The following is a 2,585-nucleotide window of genomic DNA, read 5'->3' on the forward strand; positions in this document are numbered from 1 at the left end:
AATTTGAATCGGACATTGCTGACTTGAAGAATCGCCTGGCAGCCCAAGAAAGTGAAATTGAAAAAGCCAACTCCAAAGTTCAATTCAGCGTCTCCGAACAAGAGAAGCTGAAGCAAAATTTTGAATCGGAGAAGAAAATTTGGGCTGATGAAAAGGCCGCACTAGCGACCCGGGCCGAGACAGCAGAGGCATCACTTGCGGAAGCTACGGCCGAACTGTCCGACTTAAAGCGCCAGATATCTCGAATGGTCTCAGCAATCTTTGGTGAGTGACTTACTCAAACCTTAAACACTGCAAAACTCCTTGAATGACCATTTCAGTTGTCTCCTCTGTCTCACCTTATGCTTAATAACGCAGGCCCCAGGAGCACAAATCTCAAGCAGAACATGGTGATCAAGCTGAAGGCGGTTTATACTCTGGTGGAACAACTCTACACCGGGTCACAACGTGCTCTGGCCATTGTGGCTTTATCAAATGATGTTCCCTATCTCCTGCAAGATGTGCTGAAGCGGCTTGCTGTGCTACCTCAGCGAATCCAAGAGTTAAGACGAGCATCTGCAAGAGCCGGGGCTATAGACGCATTGAGCCGGGCCAAGGTGTGGCTTCCAGAACTAGACCCCGCTGATATTGCTCTTGGGTATCCAAGTTTAAAGGAAGACAGCACCGTGTTTAATGATAAGGACTTCACCGCCTGCGTGAAGGATATACGTCCGGTGGCTACGCTTATTGGGAACGATACTGACCTCACCAAGTGTCAGCCGGGTTATGACAAGGAGAATCGGAGAATCCCCACGCCGCATTATGACGATGTCAGCTTGATCCCTCCAACCCGTAAGCACACCTTTGCTCCTGAAGTCGACCCAACCGGTTTAATAGATGATGAAGCTGAGTTTGAAGCCTTGAGTGGCATTGACTGGGCCTCATCATCCTTCCAGGACAACACAGCCGGCGAAGAGAGGGAGAAGGATAACCCGGAGGCTTGAGTTTTGCTATGCCTTTGTGCATGCTTATGGCCCTTGATAGTTGCATAAGCCGCCGCCACTATTCTCTTTGTAGCTTGTATGAATCTGTTATGTCTTTTGCAAAAATACCTTGCATTGCCCTGTGATGATTACAGCTGCCTTTCCGGCTTATATAAACCAACCCCCGAGGGTAAGTTTAACTCCTGAAAATTGGCACATACAAGTTCACCTAGTACTTAACAACCTGATGTAACCAATATTAACCCTGGAAGATTATAATGTATTGTATTTTCAAGAAGGTCACAAGATATGCAATGTTGACACTTGTAAAATATGATGAACAAAATTCAAGGGTCTCTGATTCGAATACGATCAGTGAACCGTTCCAAAGGGGTTGAGCTAAGATTCGGATACGATCTGTTAACCCCCAGTGGATGTGGTGATGCCGATCAAGTGGGTATCGACAGCTATGTTCTCTTTGGTTCAAATACGACCTATGTTTGAACAGGAAGCCCCCAAGTGACCATAAGAGTTGTTTAATGACGCTGATTCGAATATGATCCACGTCAGACCCAAAAGGGGTTAAGCTATGATTCAAATATGATCAAGAAGCCCCCGAGTGGGTTTGGCAGTATGCCGATCAAGTGGGTACCGACAGCTATGTTCTCTTTGGTTTGAATACGACCTATGTTTGAACAGGAAGCCCCCAAGTGATCACGGCTAGATTCAGATATGATCATAAACCGGACCAAAGGAAAGCCGGATTCAGATATGATCCGCTTCTCCTTGGTTATCTCCACCACCTAACAAAGAAAACACATAAACCTTTTTAGGAGTGGCAAAAAAGGACAGAGGTCCTGCTTTATTGATTTATGTAATATACATAGTATAAGTGTATACACATTAGAGCCGATGGCTCAAGTATAATAAGGCCGAAGATGAGCGATATTCCACGGCCGACGGGTCTCCTCCTCCGACTTACGTGAGTCTTTGTGTTCCCGAACGTCGATAAGGTAGTATGACCCGTTGTTGAGATTCTTGCTGACCACAAAAGGTCCTTCCCAAGGAGGGGATAGCTTATGCATGTCAGATTGATCCTGGATGAGTCGGAGCACTAAGTCGCCTTCCTGAAAGGTTCTGGACTTAACCCGGCGGCTGTGGTAATGGCGCAGGTCTTGCTGGTAAATCGCTGAGCAGGCTATTGCCAAGTCTCGCTCTTCATCCAACAGGTCAAGTGCTGAAGGAAATATGCCCTAGAGGCAATAATATTGTTATTATTTTATTTCCTTATATCATGATAAATGTTTATTATTCATGCTAGAATTGTATTATCCGGAAACATAATACTTGTGTGAATACATAGACAAACCAAACGTCACTAGTATGCCTCTACTTGACTAGCTCGTTAATCGAAGATGGTTATGTTTCCTAACCATAGACATGTGTTGTCATTTGATTAATGGGATCACATCATTAGGAGAATGATGTGATTGACATGACCCATTCCATTAGCTTAGCACCCGATCGTTTAGTATGTTGCTATTGCTTTCTTCATGACTTATACATGTTCCTATGACTATGAGATTATGCAACTCCCGTTTACCGGAGGAACACTTTGTGTGC

General features: G+C 45.0%; 1 protein-coding gene across 1 annotated transcript; it reads left to right on the forward strand.

The window, feature by feature from the left end:
• The first annotated feature begins 245 nt into the window (after positions 1-245).
• On the forward strand, positions 246-983 carry LOC147987242 (uncharacterized). The gene is made up of 2 exons (XM_087542322.1): positions 246-264; positions 358-983. Exons 1-2 carry the CDS (start codon positions 246-248, stop codon positions 981-983), a joined length of 645 nt encoding a protein of 214 aa, XP_087398448.1.
• Positions 984-2,585: the final 1,602 nt, after the last annotated feature.

This window comes from Triticum urartu, chromosome 2A, assembly GCF_056163025.1.
Source record: "Triticum urartu cultivar PI428250 chromosome 2A, HENAU_Tu73, whole genome shotgun sequence".
Classification (NCBI taxonomy): domain Eukaryota; kingdom Viridiplantae; phylum Streptophyta; class Magnoliopsida; order Poales; family Poaceae; genus Triticum; species Triticum urartu.